The sequence below is a fragment of the Podarcis bocagei genome (assembly GCF_964188305.1).
Source record: "Podarcis bocagei genome assembly, chromosome: 6".
In the NCBI taxonomy this organism is placed as follows: domain Eukaryota; kingdom Metazoa; phylum Chordata; class Lepidosauria; order Squamata; family Lacertidae; genus Podarcis; species Podarcis bocagei.
In genome coordinates this window covers 99,742,628-99,758,129 of record NC_138130.1, presented here as the reverse complement: position 1 = coordinate 99,758,129, position 15,502 = coordinate 99,742,628, and the positions used below count along the sequence as shown (strand labels likewise).

The 15,502-nt window shown below is 47.2% G+C and overlaps 1 protein-coding gene across 9 annotated transcripts in view; it reads left to right on the top strand.

Annotated features, from left to right (window-relative positions):
* Positions 1 to 14,690, top strand: part of EMSY (EMSY transcriptional repressor, BRCA2 interacting) — a 45,722-nt gene extending 31,032 nt beyond the window's left edge. For 3 of the 9 annotated variants that reach the window (XM_081197288.1, XM_081197286.1, XM_081197287.1), the window contains 6 exons: positions 135 to 194; positions 2,148 to 2,298; positions 3,416 to 3,566; positions 5,012 to 5,593; positions 10,076 to 10,582; positions 12,888 to 14,690. In XM_081197288.1, coding sequence (XP_081053414.1) covers positions 135 to 194; positions 2,148 to 2,298; positions 3,416 to 3,566; positions 5,012 to 5,593; positions 10,076 to 10,582; positions 12,888 to 13,079 — 1,643 coding nt within the window. In that variant the 3' untranslated portion in view covers positions 13,080 to 14,690. Of the gene's footprint in view, positions 1 to 134; positions 195 to 2,147; positions 2,299 to 3,411; positions 3,567 to 5,011; positions 5,594 to 9,475; positions 9,575 to 10,075; positions 10,583 to 12,887 lie in introns of those variants that run through there. The other 6 variants (XM_081197292.1, XM_081197290.1, XM_081197293.1 and 3 more) reach the window with 4 other exon arrangements.
* The last annotated feature ends 812 nt before the right edge of the window (positions 14,691 to 15,502 follow it).

Genomic DNA, 15,502 nt, shown 5'->3' with positions numbered 1-15,502 from the left:
GTAGGGCTGGGGAAGACGCCTGTCCTGGACAGATCACGATAAATAGTTGGTTTTGCTTTAGAGCAAGCGCTGGCTGGAGATGAGCAGAGCAAATCGCCTCTTCTCGTATCTCTAACATCTTTGTCTATCTGCAGACTCAGGAAGACAGCACTGTATTCCTTCACATTCGGAAGAATACCTCCAAAGCCACATAGGTTAGATGTTTTATTTCTAAAAGACATTAAAAAAATTTATAGACCGTTCTGGAGGCCCTTGGAGTGACCTTATACAGCATGGAAGTGCTGGTGTGCGTCAGCATTGGGATCCGTTATTTTATCTGGATCAGTACATTTCCAATTTATTTTATTTTTTACACTGGAAAGCTTTGCCCAAGTGCTTATAGATTAGCAGTTTGAAGTCTCCAGTTGATTGTATTGGCTGTTGGTTATGACAGCTGCTACTGTCAACCATGGGCACTTTGTTTTAGCCTTTCTGTGGTAGCAGAGAGAACTAGAACGTTGCCGTGACTACTTGTTCCTCTGCACCATTGCAAAAAGTGAAGGAAAGCCTGGCAAGGAGTGGGCAATCATGTGACTGATGGCTCTAGGGCAGCGGTTCTCAACCTGTGGGTCCCCAGATGTTGTTGAACTACAACTCCCATCACCCCAGCTAGCAAGGCCAGAGCTCAGGGATGATGGGAGTTGTAGTCCAACAACACCTGGGGACCCACAGGTTGAGAAAGGCTGCTCTGGGGTCTGGAAGGAGGCTTTCTGTGGGTGACTGTAGCAGTTGTCAGAATTGACAGCTTCAATAGTCATATGGAGGCTTCTGACCACATAGAGGCTTGTTCACAAGGCATCTATGTAAACTATGTAACTGGGGAAGAGGCGTGGAGATGGTTTGGATCTTAGCCTGGGCAAATTCCTAGGTAACTGTTGCTGGATTTTAATGAGCCTATTGATTTCCCACACTTCCTTTGAAGATTTAGGACTTCTTTTCCTCTCTCAGTGGAGTGTGCCAACAAATTACTCGTTAGTTTTTTGTTTTTTTAAAGCATAACATTTCTGGGCCTTTGCCTACTCACAATGATTAACCAGGATTCCTTGTGAGTTTCTTGGCGTACAGAATTTTCTGCGAGGGCAGAGTTATTGAAAGCAATTACTCAAGAGGGAGTTTCACGTGTGCCATTGCTGTGATACAGAAGATGATAGAAAAGACCCAAAACATGGCACCTTTAACCAGGACGAGTCCACAGGGTTCCTGGCAGGCGTCTAGTTGGCCACTGTGAGAACAAGATGCTCAGCTAGTTGGACCTTTGACCTGACCCAGCTGCCAGGCTTTTCTTAACATTGTGTTATCCACTTGTGTGTATTTGCCCAGGGTGTTAAGAATGTGGTTTTGTTCCTGACCCTTAGTAGTGCGTAGGCTTTTGGAAGACACCTTGTGTGTTCACTTGAACTGCAAAGGACGGGGAAGCGAGACATTCTGACGGGGACTCGGTTTTCCTGAGCCTTCAGAAGCCTCCACCTGTTTGGGGGATAGCTGTGGAAAACCAGCTTGCAACCTTTCTGTCATAGAATCATAGAATCATAGAGTTGGAAGAGACCACAAGGGCCATCTAGTCCAATCCCCTGCCAAGCAGGAAACACCATCAGAGCACTCCTGACATATGGTTGTCAAGCCTCTGCTTAAAGACCTCCAAAGAAGGAGACTCCAACACACTCCTTGGCAGCAAATTCCACTGTCGAACAGCTCTTACTGTCAGGAAGTTCTTCCTAATGTTTAGGTGGAATCTTCTTTCTTGTAGTTTGGATCCATTGCTCCGTGTCCGCTTCTCTGGAGCAGCAGAAAACAACCTTTCTCCCTCCTCTATGTGACATCCTTTTATATATTTGAACATGGCTATCATATCACCCCTTAACCTCCTCTTCTCCAGGCTAAACATGCCCAGCTCCCTTAGCCGTTCCTCATAAGGCATCGCTTCCAGGCCTTTGACCATCATTTTGGTTGCCCTCCTCTGGACACGTTCCAGTTTGTCAGTGTCCTTCTTGAACTGTGGTGCCCAAGCTCCACTGTGACTCAAAAGACGCGGCAGGAGGAGACTCGGAATCCCAGGGCAGGGAGGCAGATTTGGCCCCATTCCACCCACCCTTTGCTTTTCTCCGTAGGAATGAACAAATGGCCAAGAACAATTGGCCATAAGAACATAAGAAGAGCTTGCTGGATCAGGCCAATGGCCCAAGTAGTGCCGCACTCTGCTCTTGCAGTGGCCAACCAGATGCTCGTTATGGGAAACGCGCAAGCAGGAGTCAAACGCAAGTGCCCCCCTCTCCCCTTCTGTGGTTTCCAGCAGCTGGCATTCAGCAGCATCCCTGCCTCCCAGCCGTGGTGGCAGAGCAATAGCCATCATGGCTAGTAGCTGTCGACAACCCTCTTTTCCATTTCTAGTGGGTGAAGTTAAAGCTCTGCAGGTGGAGTCAACAATACAGCAAGGAGAGTCTCTGCTCTTTCCCCCGGGAACTTGCTGACGGAGATCCCGTGTGTGTGTCTATGCACGTAGGAGAAAGGTGCAGGCTGGGATCCTTGCAGTGTACAGCGCCACTCCATGCTGTACCCTTTGGCCTTCTTGAGCAAGATTTGGAACATGGTGGCTGCTTAGAAGCGGTGCTCTCTGTTCCTTCCCGCCCCACCCACCCCTCCCAGATCTGCACTGTCACTTTAGGTGACATTCCCCACCTGCCTGTAGCTGTACATCAGCCTTCACCAGCCCTAGGGCTGTGGGGAGTTGTAGTTCAAAGCACTTAGAGGCAAAGGTCGATCCACGCCCCTTTGACCCCAGTTACAGATAGGTAGCCGTGTTGGTCTGCCATAGTCAAAATAAAAAAATTCCTTCCAGTAGCACCTTAAAGACCAACTAAGTTAGTTCTTGGTATGAGCTTTCGTGTGCATGCACACTTCTTCAGATACACTGAAACAGAAGTTGCCAGATCCTTCTATATAGTGAGAAGGTGGGGAGGGGTATTACTCAGAAGGGTGGTGGGAATGGGAGATTGGCAGATAGCTGAGATGAGCCTGTAGACGACTCTTAACGACTGTAATAGGTCTTACAGGAAAAGGCAAGGGGTGAGAAGGTGAGAAATGGCTTAGTCATGTATAATGAGATAAGAATCCAATGTCTCTGTTCAGACCAGGTCTCTCCATGGTTTTAAGTTTGGTAATGAGTTGCAATTCAGCAGCTTCTCTTTCCTTTGACCCCAGCATGTAAGACTAGCACTGCTGCTGAACACACATACTTTAAATCTCACCAATTTTTCCACGGCTTCATGAGAATACCAGTGGAGCAGGCAGCTTTGTGACACACCCTGAGAGGCTACCGTTGACCTTTTCCTTCCTTCCTTCCTTCCTGTCCTTCCTTCCCTTTCTCACTTCCAGTTAGCCACCGGTCCCAGCCTCACCAGCAGTCCTCCCAGCCCCAGCGGACTCTGTTGCAGCACGTGGCCCAGTCCCAGACAGCAACGCAAACGTCGGTCGTCGTGAAATCCATCCCAGCCTCCTCCACGGGCGCCATCACCCACATCATGCAGCAGGTCGGTAACCGCCTCCCCAACGCAGCCTTTTTTCGCTCCAGGGAGGTTCTGGTGATTGGGCCTCCAGTATCTAGCTGTGTTTCCCCTCTTGAGGTGGTGATGCTAGAGATTTGGAAACTCCCTCCCCGGAGAAGCTAATACAGTGGTACCTTGGTTCTCAAACGCCTTGGTACTCAAACAACTTGGAATCCAAACACTGCAAACCCGGATGTAAGTGTACCGGTTTGCAAACTTTTTTTGGGAAGCGGAACATGCTCCGTTTTGAGTGTAATTCTTCCGATTTGAGTGCCACACTTCTGTTTTGAGTGTTACCCCGAGGTTTCTCTGGTTTTGCTATTTATTTTGCGTTTTTCTGGCTCTTTTTGTTTTGTTTTTGTGACTATGTGGAAGCTACTGTTCAGCTACTGATTGATTGATCGTGTAACTGGAGTACATTGTTTATTGCTTTCGTTTTATGGGTCAATGGTCTCGTTAGATAGTAAAATTCATGTTAAATTGCTGTTTTAGGGGTTGTTTTTAAAAGTCTGGAACGGATTAATCTGTTTTGCATTACTTTCTATGGGAAAGCGCGCCTTGGTTTTGGAACGCTTTGGTTTTGGAACGGACTTCCGGAACGGATTAAGTTTGAGAATGAAGTTACCACTGTAATAATATTAATAATACCCCGTATATACACATTTAAAAGACCACAGATTGTTCAATCAACCGAAACTTTAGGAGAAAAGGAATTTTTTCCCCCTGGCACCTGGGGATATGTAAGGGTGGCACCAGGCAGGCATACCTGGGGAGGGCATTGCACAAACGGGGATCCAGCTCAGATAAGATCCATTCTCGTGTTGCCTCCCTCCAGACCTCTCATGGAGGAGGCACGTGAAGAAGAACCTCAGTGTCAGGAGTTCAGCCTACACTCGAGTTGGACCCTGGCAGAGACACATGCACGACTGGCATGTTCCCTCCCTCCTGGTCGATCGTTCGGGAGCTTCAAAAGCTTTCTTCTGCCCGAACATCACAGCAACCGATGCCAACAGACACCGGCACACTTAGGGATCCGCAGAGTCTTCACAGCTTTGCGTAACAGACCTCAGCAACTCAGCATTTTGGCTAATCTACTTTATTTACACATAAACACAGGAGGGAGCACTGCAACATGGCTCCCTCTCTCTCTAGCATCAGGCAGCAAAGAGAAAAAGAACAGAGGACAATAGTCCCACTTCACAGAACACAGTAACGCAAACATCCTGTCTCCGTCACTTCCCACTCTGTGGAGTCAAAACATGCACCGTCATGTGAAAGACAACAATCCCTTGACTGCAATCACGGAGCAGGAATTCTAACACTCAGATCATGATTGCAGGGTCCAGGCTGGTTCATATGGGCAGTGGTATCCCGTATGAATACATTGAACGCTGACGTCTTTTTGCTCCCTCTCCTTTGTGTGCATCAAGGCCCTGAGCAGCCACACGGCCTTCACCAAGCACAGCGAGCAGCTGGGGACAGAGGAAGGGGAGGTAGAGGAGATGGACACCTTGGACCCCCAGACGGGCCTCTTCTACCGCTCAGCGCTGGTGCAGGCACAGAAGCAGCAGAAACTGAGCCAGCCGCCCCAGCTGGAGCAGACACAGCTTCAGGTCAAGACCCTCCAGTGCTTCCAGGCCAAACAGAAGCAGACCATCCACCTCCAGGCAGAACAGCTGCCCCACAAGCTGCCCCAGATGCCCCAGCTCTCCATCCGGCACCAGAAGCTTGCCCCGCTGCCACAGGAGCTGGCTCAGCCCAAGCTGGATGCCCCGCAGGCGCCGGCGGCGCCTCCTCCTCCTCCCCACCACCCCATAGCCCGCGAGAGGCAGCTGCCCACCTTGGTGGCCCAGCCCCAGCAGACGGTGGTCCAGGTCCTGGCCGTCAAGACCACCCAGCAGCTGCCTAAACTGCAGCAGGCGCCCACCGCCCAAAAGATCTACGTCCAGCCCCAGCCGCCCCAGGGACAGATGCAGCTCTCCACCCCTCCCGAGAAGCAGCCGGCGAGCCAGGTAAAGGATTCGGGGCGCTGGGGGTGCGGCGAGGGGTTTGGGGGGGGAGAATTCCCCTTGCCTTGAGGGCCCCATGGAAGCTGCCATGTTGAACAGTGAAAGAAAGACAGTCACAGAACCAAGAAATTACACAAAACGAAAGAAATTACCGCGAAAATCCCTGGAACGAGAAGTACCGTATTTTTCGCTCTATAAGGCGCACCAGACCACAAGACGCACCTAGTTTTTGGAGGAGGAAAACAAGAAAAAATATATTCTGAATCTCAGAAGCCAGAACAGCAAGAGGGATCGCTGTGCAGTGAAAGCAGCAACCCCTTTTGCAGTTCTGGCTTCTGGGATAGCTGCGCAGCCTGCATTTGCTCCATAAGACGCACACATATTTCCCCTTACTTTTTAGGAGGGAAAAAGTGAGTCTTATAGAGCAAAAAATACGGTAATTGACTATCGAATAACAAAAAATCCAAAAATAAACTAGAATTAAACAAAGACTTTACGAGATGCCGGCTACAAAACTCGTTTCACTGAACTAGTCCATTTCCTCAGAAGGAAATAAAGAAATTATAAGATTTTAAGTGGGATCAAACAAGCTCAAGAGCAGGTCTGAAAATGCTTCCTCGAGTTTACAGAAAAGGTATGAAAACCTCAGTGACAAGTTTTAAACATAGCCCTGTTTAAGAGAATCCAGTAGTAGTGATAAGAAATTGAGGTTTTAAAGTTTCAAACAAACTCAAAAAACAGGGCAGAAATGCAAAAAAGTTTTAAACATGAGCCTTATTTAAGAGAACCAAGCGGTAGTAATAAGAAATTGAGTTTGTTTCTTTATTTCCTTCTGAGGAAACTGATTAGTTCAGTGAAACGAGTTTTGTAGCCGGCATCTCGTAAAGTCTTTGTTTAATTCTAGTTTTGTTTTTTGGGGGGTTTTTTGTTATTCTATAGTCGATTACTCCTTGTTTCAGGGATTTTCACGGTAATTTATTTTCTGTAATGCCGTGTTGAACAGAGCAGCCACCATCTCCTCCTGTCGATGGCCGCCACTTGGTAGCACTCGTATGATTTGCCAGTGAGGAGGTTGCTTTGGCAAGGACAGAGCTAAGGGGGCAGAGAATCAGTGGCAAATATATAGGGCCTTTGAGGCTTTTCATGCTTGTGCTCCTGTTCCCAAGCACCCTTCCCTCTGCTCTTACAATTTTTATTACAATACAGTTGCATCTTTTGCAGGGGTTTGGGTCCAAGGGTTCCAACTAAACCCCAAAACCGCCTGAACTCAGACCCTTAGAGCCGTCTCATGTCTGGCAACGTGGGGCGGGTGGGAGACAGAGAGTGTGCCCAGCACTGTCAGAGCCCAGGCCTTTCAAGCAAGTCTTGCCCTCCAAGCAAAGCAGAAAGGCTAAACGCTCTTTTCGTTCCATGCAAACCCAGGGCAAAAAGAGCTTTTAAGCTCTCCGCCTTGCTTCAGATATGCGCCATCTTCAAATACAGTGGTACCTCGCAAGACGAATGCCTCGCAAGACAAAAAACTCGCTAGACGAAAGGGTTTTTTGAGCTGCTTCGCAAGACGATTTTCCCTATGGGCTTGCTTCGCAAGACGGAAACATCTTGCAAGTTTGTTTCCTTTTTCTTAACCACTGTTAATACAGTTGCGACTCGACTTCGAGGAGCAACTCATAGAACGCGGTGTGGTAGCCTTTTTTGAGGTTTTTAAAGACTTTGGTGATTTTTGAAGCTTTTCCAAAACTTTCCCGACACCGTGCTTCGCAAGACGAAAAAATCGCAAGGCGACAAAACTCGCGGAACAAATTAATTTCTTCTTGCGAGGCACCACTGTAGCTAAAGGCTTGTCACATGGAAGAGAGAACCAGCTTGTTTTCTCCTGCCCTGGACGTTAGGACTCGAACCAGTGGCTTCATGTTACAAGAAAGGAGATTCCGACTAAACATCAGAAAGAATTGCTCTAACAGTTAGAGATGTCAGTGGAATGGTCTCTCTTGGGAGGTTGTGGACTCTCCTTCCTTGGAGGTTTTTAAGCAAAGGTTAGATGGCCAGCTGCCATGGATGCTTTAGCTGAGATTCCTGCATTGCAGGGGGTTGGACTAGATGACCCTAGTCCAACTCTTCGATTCTATGTTTGGGGGGCAAGGCCTATTCGGTGTGCCCACTCTGGAATGCTGGTGATGATGATAATAATAATAATAATAATTTATTTATATCCCACCCTCCCCAGCCGAAGCCGGGCTCAGAGCGGCTAACAACAATAAAAGTAACACAGCAATGCTTATGTGAGATCTTGCCGGGTCTCAGATAGCTTTACGGGACATTGAGAGCCTCCCATAATCCGTGCTCCAAGAGGGTTTTGCCCTCCCTCCACCTCAATAGCAAGGCGGAGGGCTTCACATCCCTTTCTGTGCCAGGGAAGCCCAAAAGAACTTTTAAATGCTCCACCTTGATTGGATTTAAGTTGCACGGTTTCAACCAGCTCGGCTTCAGTGGTAGAAATTGTGCATGTAAATGCACATAACTTGCGATCGTTCTGTATGTACAATGACTTCTCTCCTCCAAGGAGCACAAGGTAGATATCTTGGTTCTCCTTGTCCCCATTTTATCCTCGCTACAGTCCTGTGAGGTAGCATAGGAAGAACATTATTATTATTATTATTATTATTATTATTATTATTATTATTATTATTACTATTATTATTATTATTATATTTTTTTATACCCCACCCTCCCCAGCCAAGGCCGGGCTCAGGGCGGCTAATAAGCAATAATAAAAACAAATTGAATGAATACAACTTAAAAACAAAATTAAAACACAACATTAAAATATGGAAACCTCATCGCAGGAGGAGAAAGGAAAAGAAAAAAAAAAAAAAGAGGGGGAGGGAATCAAATTGGCTCCAAGCCAAAGGCCAGGTGGAACAACTCTGTGTTACACGCCCTGCGGAAAGAAATCAGACCCCGCAGGGCCCTGGTCTCTTGAGACAGATCGTTCCACCAGGCTGGAGCCAGTGTTGAAAAGGCCCTGGCTCTGGTTGAAGCTAAACTAAACTTCCTTAGGGCCCGGGACCTCTTGGGTGTTGCTATTTATGGACCTTGAGGCTCTCCGTGGGGCATACCGGGAGAGGTGGTCCCGTAGGTACGAGGGTCCTAGGTTGTGAAGGGCTTTAAAGGTCAAAACCAGCACCTTGAACCTGACCCTGTACTCCACCGGGAGCCAGTGCAGCTGGAAAAGCACTGGGTGAATCTGCTCCCATGGCAAGGACCCCGTAAGGAGCCTCGTTGCAGCATTCTGCACCCGCTGGAGTTTATGGGACAGCTTCCAAAGGCAGCCCCGCGTAGAGTGAATTACAGTAGTCAAGCCTGGAGGTGACCGTTGCATGGTTCACTGTGGCCGGGGCGGGAAAGGTAAGGGACCAACATAGAAACCTGTATTATATGCAATCAGACCATGAGTCTCCCTAGCTCAGCATTATCTACCCTGACTGACAGAGGCTCTCCGTGGTTTCAGAGGTCTCTCTCAGCCCTACCTGGGAATGCTGCTTGGGATTTAAATTGGGAGCTTTGGCATGCAAGGCAGCTGATCTGAGCTGTGACCCTTAGGCTGAGGGAGTGTCTGGCTCCAAGGTCACCCATTTAACTTAATAGTTGTGCGGTGATTAAGCTCACGTTTAAGCTATGCTGTGCCAGGAGTGTATTTTTTGAAAGTCAGAGCTGGGTGCAAGGAAGGAGCGACCCCTCTTTGTGCTAGGAAGAGAAGCCCCACCAGGCTTGTGATTTCTGTTAGTTTCAGACGCTTTCTAAATACAGATCTTTTGCAACTGCCATTGCATGGACCGATTTCCTGATTTTATTTCATTTTCACTTTTGTTTTGTTCTTCTTTTTAGGTATAAAGTTATTGATTTCTGTCCCCGTAATACCTTTTTTTGTTAAATTTCTGTGGAACGTAAAGACGAAGGCCCGGCGGCACTCTAAGGACCTCCATTGTACGTCTTCCTTTGTCGTTTTACATCACCCTCAGCTTAGTAAAAACTGCTTTCTTTGAGAAGAGCAAACCTCCTTTTCCTTGGGGAAGGGTGCAAAACCACGAAAAAATGAATCAGCAGACAAAAACATGTATCGATTGCCATAGACGCTTAGGGGCAAAAAGTCACTCCTCTCTCTTAAAAACTGGCTCTCTGAGCCTTTTGAGGTGGGGGCAGGGGTGGAATCGAGCAGGGAAATGCTTTGGGGGGTGTAAATCCCAAAGGAATACGGGACTGCTGGTTGTATATGCCTAAGCAAGGCACCTCGCAGTCTGAACGCCTCTCCTGCCTCTTAACTTATTATCCCCCTTATGTTGCTATGGATTATTCTGTCTCACAGCACTTTGACTTTCAAAATCACGCCCCCGTTGCTGGTGTTTATTACTGTCATTTAGGTTTAAGTAGCGCCATCCGTCCCGCCAACCTGCCTGTAACGCGCATAAACCCCCTTTTAATTCCCAGGTGCACCAGCCCATCATAACCCAAGGATCCTCTGTTACAAAGATAACCTTTGAAGGCCACCAGCCGCCCACCGTCTCCAAGGTGACCAGCATCAGTGCGGTACCCAAGCTGGCGCCGCCTCTTCCGAACCTCTTTCCCGCCCAGGTGTCTGCAAAGACGGCGGTGGCAGACATTTTGAAAATGTCCATGATGGAAGCCCAGATCGACACCAGCGCGGACCGCGTAGCGGCGGACCCACCAAACAGCAAGGCCTCCCCCGCCGCTGGCGGGCCGCCCGGCGAAGCAGAATCTGTGCCCGCCTCGGTGCTGAGAGTGGCCACGGTCGGGATGGCAGCGTCAGTCCTCCAGCAGCCCAAACGCCTGGACTCTCCCTCAAGCCCCCCTGCCGTCAGGCTGCCCTTGCCAGAGAGGAAGCAGGGCACCCCGGCTGCCGGCAACCACTTCATTCGCATCCAGAACATCGCCCCAAAGAAAGTGGAGGAGATTCCTGCGGAGATCTTGATCCAGGTAAACTGGGGGGAGATAAAAGAGAAGTTTAAGGAACCGCAGAAAGAGGAGGAAGGAAGTCACATTTTAAAATGTCAGAATGATTGTAAAATCAGTGAAATGTATACAGTGGTACCTCGGGTTACATACGCTTTGGGTTACATACGCTTCAGGTTACAGACTCCGCTAACCCAGAAATAGTACCTTGGGTTAAGAACTTTGCTTCAGGATAAGAAAAGAAATCGTGCAGCGGCAGCGTGAGGCCCCATTAGCTAAAGTGGTGCTTCAAGTTAAGAACAGTTTCATGTTAAGAACGGATCTCCGGAACGAATTAAGTACTTAACCCGAGGTATCACTGTACAGTGGTACCTCAGGTTACAAACGCTTCAGGTTACAAACTCTGCTAACCTGGAAGAGTTATCTCAAGTTGAGAACTTTGCCCCAGGAAGAGAACGGAAATCGTGTGCCAGCGGCAGTAAAAGGCCCCATTAGCGAAATCACGCCTCTAGTTAAGAACAGTTTCAGGTTAAGAACAGACCTCCGGAACGAATTAAGTTCATAACTAGAGGTACCACTGTGTATCTGAGAAGTATAAATTTAAAAAAAAAATAAAAAAGAAAGCTGTCACAAAAAGTGCCTTTAAGCTCTCTTTGCCTTGCTCCCCTTTAGCTTTGCTATGTTTTTATTTTTTATTGGGTTTTTTTGTTTTACAGAAGTATGTGTAATGTCTCTCGTATTTTTTCCATGTAACATTTTTACAAATCAGTTTCATTTGTTGAGACATTAGGAAGAAAAGGGGTGGAGGGGGGAAAGATGGGGGGGGCGATGTTTCTATTTCATAGAATCATAGAGTTGGAAGAGACCACAAGGGCCATCGAGTCCAACCCCCTGCCAAGCAGGAAACACCATCAGAGCACTCCTGACATGTGGTTGTCAAGCCTCTGCTTAAAGACCTCCAAAGTAGGAGACTCCACCACACTCCTTGGCAGCAAATTCCACTGTCAAACAGCTCTTACTGTCAGGAAGTTCTTCCTAATGTTTAGGTGGAATCTTCTTTCTTGTAGTTTGGATCCATTGCTCCGTGTCCACTTCTCTGGAGCAGCAGAAAACAACCTTTCTCCCTCCTCTATGTGACATCCTTTTATATATTTGAACATGGCTATCATATCACCCCTTAACCTCCTCTTCTCCAGGCTAAACATGCCCAGCTCCCTTAGCCGTTCCTCATAAGGCATCGTTTCCAGGCCTTTGACCATTTTGGTTGCCCTCCTCTGGACACGTTCCAGTTTGTCAGTGTCCTTCTTGAACTGTGGTGCCCAGAACTGGACACAGTACTCCAGGTGAGGTCTGACCAGAGCAGAATACAGTGGCACTATTACTTCCCTTGATCTAGATGCTATACTCCTATTGATGCAGCCCAGAATTGCATTGGCTTTTTTAGCTGCCGCGTCACACTGTTGGCTCATGTCAAGTTTGTGGTCAACCAAGACTCCTAGATCCTTTTCACATGTACTGCTCTCAAGCCAGGTGTCACCCATCTTGTATTTGTGCCTCTCATTTTTTTGCCCAAGTGCAATACTTTACATTTCTCCCTGTTAAAATTCATCTTGTTTGTTTTGGCCCAGTTCTCTAATCTGTGAAGGTCGTTTTGAAGTGTGATCCTGTCCTCTGGGGTGTTAGCCACCCCTCCCAGTTTGGTGTCATCTTCAAATTTGATCAGGATGCCCTTGAGTCCATCATCCAAGTCGTTGATAAAGATGTTGCTTAATGTATGTAGGGTTTGGTGTCAGCGTTGTTCTCGCAGGTTCTCTGCTGTTCACTTGTGTTCCTTTGGTGGGGAGAGAGGTTGGGGTTGGCCTAGGGTGTGGCTGTTCATTTGTGGTTGGCTGTGGTGGTCTTTGTTTTCATGTGTGAGTGGGGTGGGTGGGTGTTTTGGATCAGGTTAGCCATATTGATTTGTATGCTGTTGGTGGAGGATTGACATTGTCTTGTTGGGCTGTGTATGTGATAAAGGGGAGCCATAAAGGCGTCTTCTTCTGTTTGTCCCTGTGTCAGTTTCAGTTTATTGGCTAATTTTTCTAGTAGGGCTGTTTCCCATACTATTTAGTACCACTGGTCCATGCTTACTCCTGACAGGTCTCTTCAGTGTTTGGTTATGGTGTTTCTGGCTGCTGAAAGTAGGTGGGTTATTAGTTCTTTGTGGTATAAATGGGCATTGTTGTCTTAGAAGATGTTTAGTAGGGCCAATTCTGTCTAATACTTGCTTAGTTATTTTACATATTTCTCGCATGGCTGTTAATGCACAGTTTCCCTCCTCCTCTTCCAGACGATCCCTCAGTTTTCCGTGGCCTGCCATTCCACCTCCAACGTGGTTGTAGAGCCCAGCGGCCTCCTTGAGCTCAACAACTTCACCAGCCAGCGCCTCGACGAGGAGGAGACCGCGATGGAACAGGACCTCGACAGCGGCAACGAGGACGGGACCGAGCCCAGCCCAATGCAGAGCTCCGAACACTCGTAGCGTGCCTGGGATGCCGGCGTGCACTTTAAAAGGATGACGGTCCCTGGAAGGCGAAGCAAAGACTCGGCTGCTGGTGTCGAAGACTCCCTTGTAGTATTCTCCAGAAGCACTTTTTTGGGGGGGCTCGCCAAGCATCGGGGTGCTGGCGGAGAACAGCAGTGGTCGCGAAACGATTTCGGAGGTAGATGGTGTTGCCGCGCCAGTTTAGCCGTACGACAGTGGGAATGTATTTTTTTTCCAAGCAAAGAAGACAAACACGCGGCGGTTTTTATTTCTTAAAGGCGTCACTGAAGTTTTTGTTTGCAATGACATTCTGGACCGGCTGATAAAAATGTTCTTGGTTGAAAACAGGCAGCAGCGCTCTCCGTTTGTAGTTGAATGAAACTCCCATCACAAGATGTTTGTCATTTTTTATTTTTTTAAAAAAACGTAGCATGCCTAGGTCCTTTGGTGCTGGGAAAGCACTTAAGAAACTTTGGTGTGTGTTGTGGCTTCCCTGCACTGATGTGCCATTTTATTTTCAAATAAGCTTATGAAGATCGGCCGCTTCTAAACACAAAGCAGTATTGTCCAGGAACACTCAGGATCACAGGGAAAACATGCTTCGAGGAGATCCTCTTACTGGATCAGACACCAAGAAATCACATTTCTTCCGGGCATAGATGAAATTGTCCCACATTTAAAGTTATGTTTATTTATTCAAAATAGGAAAACCTGAAGAGAGAATTCCAGCTTCACGCTCCTTGGTCCTGTTAAACAGGCCCAGCAACCTCAATACTTTCTTTTCTTTTTTGTAAAGAGAAACGGTTTGATCTTTAAGCTGCAGGGTGGGAGAAATACGTCTCAAAAACAGAACAAAGGGCATTGATAATCCGAGAGAGGAACTGTGTTGTGGGTTGTGACATCCAGACATTTCTTTTGTTCTTATGTGCTTTTTTTCTTTTTTAAAAAAGAGGAAATTTAATTATGACTGTTAAGAGACTTTACAAAGAAAACACACCTTAAACACTTTACAAAGAACACACACCTTAAAATTACTGACCTTCTGTTGTTTCTGAGATGATCCTTTTCCAAGCCTTACCATTTTTGTTTGCACAACGAATAATACAATTTTTTTAAAGGTGTGTGTGTTGCGTCGACTGAATCAACTGTAGTAAAAAGTAAGAAACGGTCTGTACAACTAAGTAATGAAGACGTTGCTTTTTTAAAAAAGAGGGGGGGAGAAAGAACTGTATATAGGAACTGGTTTTTTAACGTGACTTTTTTCTTTTTTGTATAGATTTCATTATAAATAAGCATTTTTGATGTATCCTGTATATACATATCAGTTGAACTGCCCTGTTTTTTTTTGGTGCTGAAATACTACTTCAAGTAGATATTCTCTGAAGGCTCTAATACAACTTGTGTCAAATATTTTCTAAATGGTGATTTTAGTGTTTTGTAATTAAATGGCCGCTTGAGAGAACACTCCGGAAAGTGAAGTATGATAACCGAAAACGCTCTGTTGTCCATTTAAGCATCTTGTATCTGTGTGTATTGCTTGGCTCTCCCCACTAGGTGGCACTGTTGACCATTCCTTGTTAACATCTCTATAAAAAGTCAACAACGCTCTCCCCTGTTGCGATAATCCTCCTTATTGCTCTAGGACAGGCGAGGAACACAGAGGGAGAGGGCTGCTGATGTCTACTAGGCAGGATATCTACGTTCTGCATCCACATCCGCTGGAAACCACAGGAAGGGAGAGGGCTCGGGTTCGAATCGTGATTGCGACTTTCCCCCCAGTCATCTGGTTGGCTGCTGTGAGAACAGGATTCTGGAACAGAAAGGCCATTCGCCTGATCCTGCAGGGGTCTTCTCATGTTCTTATGCAAGGACCAGAAAACTTTTTCAGCAGGGGGCCAGTCCACTGTCCCTCAGACCTTGTGGGGGGCCGGACTATATTTTGGGAGGGAAGTGAACAAATTCCTATGCCCCACAAATAACCCAGAGGTGCATTTTAAATAAAAGCACACATTCTATTAATGAAAAAACACGCTGATTGCCAGACCATCCGCGGGCTGGATTGAGAAGGCGATTGGGCCGGATCTGGCCCCCGGGCCTTAGTTTGCCTACCCATGTTCTTATGAAAGATAGATTGGCCAGCTCTCCTCCTTATGAGTCTGGTTGTGTTTCTTTCAATAAGAAACCTCAGCTTCTCCTTCGGATGCTGTTGAGGCTTCCCCTAAAACCCACGAAGGCTCTGAACACCCACACACGCACATACCGCTCACTGCCCCCTTGGTCATGAGAGCAGCTACCTTTGTTCTCCCCCTGAAAGTACGTAGAGATGAAAGAGGACGTTGGAAGAGTGTGACCCTCCTTCCCACTTCCTCTTTCAGCTCTATTCACTTCAAGGCTCATATCGGTTCTTCCGGATTCAACTT